This window comes from Vespula pensylvanica, chromosome 2 (assembly GCF_014466175.1).
Source record: "Vespula pensylvanica isolate Volc-1 chromosome 2, ASM1446617v1, whole genome shotgun sequence".
NCBI lineage: Eukaryota > Metazoa > Arthropoda > Insecta > Hymenoptera > Vespidae > Vespula > Vespula pensylvanica.
This window is the reverse complement of record NC_057686.1, coordinates 1697053-1699894: the sequence shown is the minus strand read 5'-3', so window position 1 is coordinate 1699894 and position 2842 is coordinate 1697053. Positions and strand designations below refer to the sequence as shown.

General features: G+C 38.0%; 1 protein-coding gene across 7 annotated transcripts in view; it reads left to right on the top strand.

Moving 5' to 3' along the window:
• LOC122638060 (transcriptional activator protein Pur-beta-A-like) overlaps window positions 1-2842 on the top strand; it is a 30622-nt gene that overhangs the window by 9105 nt on the left and 18675 nt on the right. The window contains exon 1 of one of the 7 annotated variants that reach the window (XM_043830697.1): window positions 7-1247. The exons of the other annotated variants lie outside the window; for them this stretch is intronic. Within the exon in view, the coding sequence (XP_043686632.1) occupies window positions 1142-1247 (106 nt within the window). The 5' untranslated portion in view covers window positions 7-1141. Of the gene's footprint in view, window positions 1-6; window positions 1248-2842 lie in introns of those variants that run through there. 7 annotated transcript variants of the gene reach the window in all.

The window sequence follows — 2842 nt, the reverse complement described above, 5'->3', positions numbered from 1 at the left end:
GATGAGATGAGATGAGATGAGATGAGAGGTCGTATGCTGGTTATTATATAGTAATCGAATGTATGAAAGAAAAAGAAAGGAACAGAAGAAAGAAAAGAAAGGGAGAAAAGAGAAAAGAAAAAGAAATATTCATGGCCGAAGAAATTTGTCTCTTGGATGTTGTTATTACATCGGCAGAGAATGGGAGGAGAGGACGAGTTTGTACGTATTGAGAAATCAATGGTTTAACCTCGATTGAAGACCGGGGGAGTACGAGAAAGAGAAAGAGAAAGAGAAAAGGAAAGAAGGAGAGAGAGAGAGAGAGGAGAGAGAGAAAGAGAGAAAGAGAACTCGATGGATCCGATGGTGGTACGCCTACGTAATGTGCATTCCTTCGAGCATATCCAGTTAAGTTTCTGGTGCATGTCATGCGTCGAAAAGAAGAAGAAGAAGGTAGTAAGAAAAAGTAGAAATAATAATAATAATAATAATAATAATAATAATTATAATAATAATAATAGTAAGAGTAAGAATAAAAATATTAGCGGTAATAGTAATGGTAATAGTAATTTGTTAAAAAAGAGGAAAGAGGAGAAAGAGAGAGGACTGTAACGAAAGGAAGATAGATATATCTGGAGAAAGGAATGTTCTGACACAAAAAAATACGTACGCACGCACGCATACATGTACGCGCGCGCGCGCACACACAGACACATACGCATAACATATAACACACATACATATATACATACACGATATTTACATGATATATACGTATATCGATTGTGTCCGGAGTAAAATCGGCACACTTTGTTCTCGTTTGGGATCCTCGAGCTCCTCGTTACCGATTGGGATACGTGTTTGAATAATTAAAAAAAAAAAAAAAAAAAAAAAAGAAAAGAAAAGAAGAGAAAGATGACGTTTTTATTACGACAGAATCTAGCCTGGAAGAGCTGGAACAGTCTGGATAGAGGGGTAGAAAGGACGTGAGGGGGAGAAAAAGAAGAAGAAACAATAGAAAAATAAAGAAATAAAGAAATAAAGAAATAAAAATTACGAGTCGAAAAAAAAGAAAAAGAAGAGGAGGAAGAAGTGGTAGTGGGAGGAGGTAAAGGGGGAGGTGTGGAGAAAGAGAGGAGCATTCGCAGAGGTGTTGCGAAGAATGTATAGGTGTACGGATTATCGAAGTATCGTCAGGATGTTCAAGAGCAGGATCTTTCAAGGCGACCTCAGCCCAGTCCCGATTCCGGGCAGCTTGCAACAATCCAGTACGTAGTGGTTAGAGAGGGAACTAGAACGAGAGCGAGCGAGAGAGAGAGAGAGAGAGAGAGAGAGAGAGAGAGAGAGAGAGAGAAAGAGAGTTAGCAAGAGAGAGAAAACTCTTACGGTTTTGATCGATCATAGAAGGCGCGTTGTTTCGCGCAGAGGATCTTGTCGACTAGGGACGGGCACGATCGATCTTCCCGGGACCTTTCTTCTAGTCCAGATATTATAACGCGTTTGAATGGTCTCAACAATTTTCTTTTTTCACAGTAGAAAATAATTATTTCGTTGGATACATAGGAATATATATGTATATATATATATATATATATATATATATATATATATGATGTATTAATATAAATGTATGTATGAATATATATATTTATGGATGGATGGATGGATGGACGGATGGCTGGATGGATGGAATGTATTTATAATTTAGAAGACCAAATGGCGATAATAATATTATAGCGCGTAATCTTGTTATATTATATATTCAGCAGGATTTAAAGGAATAAGAGATAGGTAGATGGGCAGATAGACTTTAGGTAATAAGAAAAAGAAAATGAAATGACACAAAAAAGAAATGTGGAGAAAGAAGTTTGTTCAGTTTCCTTCATTTGAGATGACGATGAGCAGAGCTTTACCCTTCTTCGGCTTTCTAGAATTGGCAGGATAAGGGATGATAGTAGCGGTGCTTGCTCTTGAGATGGAATATATAAATATATACATATATACATTCATATATATATATATATATATATATATATATATATATATTAAAAAAGAAAGAAAAAAGAAAGGAAGAAGAACAAGTGGGTGGGGGGTATATCTGCTTGGTAGTACTGGGTGGGAGGGGGTGAGGGGTACCGAAGAGGTCAACGACCTCTCTGATGCAGCTGTTATTGATCGAAGAGGACTCGCAACATCGTACCACCGTTACGACAGAGAGAAAGAGAGCGAGAGAGAGAGAGAGAGAGAGAGAAAGAGATAGAGAGAGAGAGAGAGAGAGAGAGAAATAAAAAAAGAGAGAGTTACTCTTGTTCCATCTCCGTTGAGAGGAAAAGAGAAGATGCTCCTGCTACTGCTACTGCCGCTGTTGCGTTCTTCTTCGGTTTGGTTCACTCGAAATTCATTTTTTTCTTCTTTCTTTCTTTCTTTCTTTCTTTTTTTCTTTATTTCTTTATTTTTTTCTTTTTTTTTTTTTTTTTCTTATTTTAACACATTCTCGAAACATGTTCTCCAAGAAGCCTTAAATGGTGGCACGATTTACGTCGAATTACCTCGACCACTTCGTCGTACGAATCAAACGTGTCACATACGTTTCAACGTAAGAAAGTTTACTTCGAAGTTTTAGCAGCACCTGCACCTGGTGCTCCTATTATGCCCCATACTCACCTACCCCATTTTACTCTTGGCTCCCCCTTCTCTCTCTCTCTCCCTCGCCTCTTCCTCCTTACAAATATACTTTTTGTTCGTTTTTCCGCGGCTTTATTCGCGGCGGATCGTCATCTTGTTTTATTTATAATGATGAAAATGGACACCAATTCGAACGAGAGAAAGAGAGAGAGAGAGAGAGAGAGAGAGAGAGAGAGAG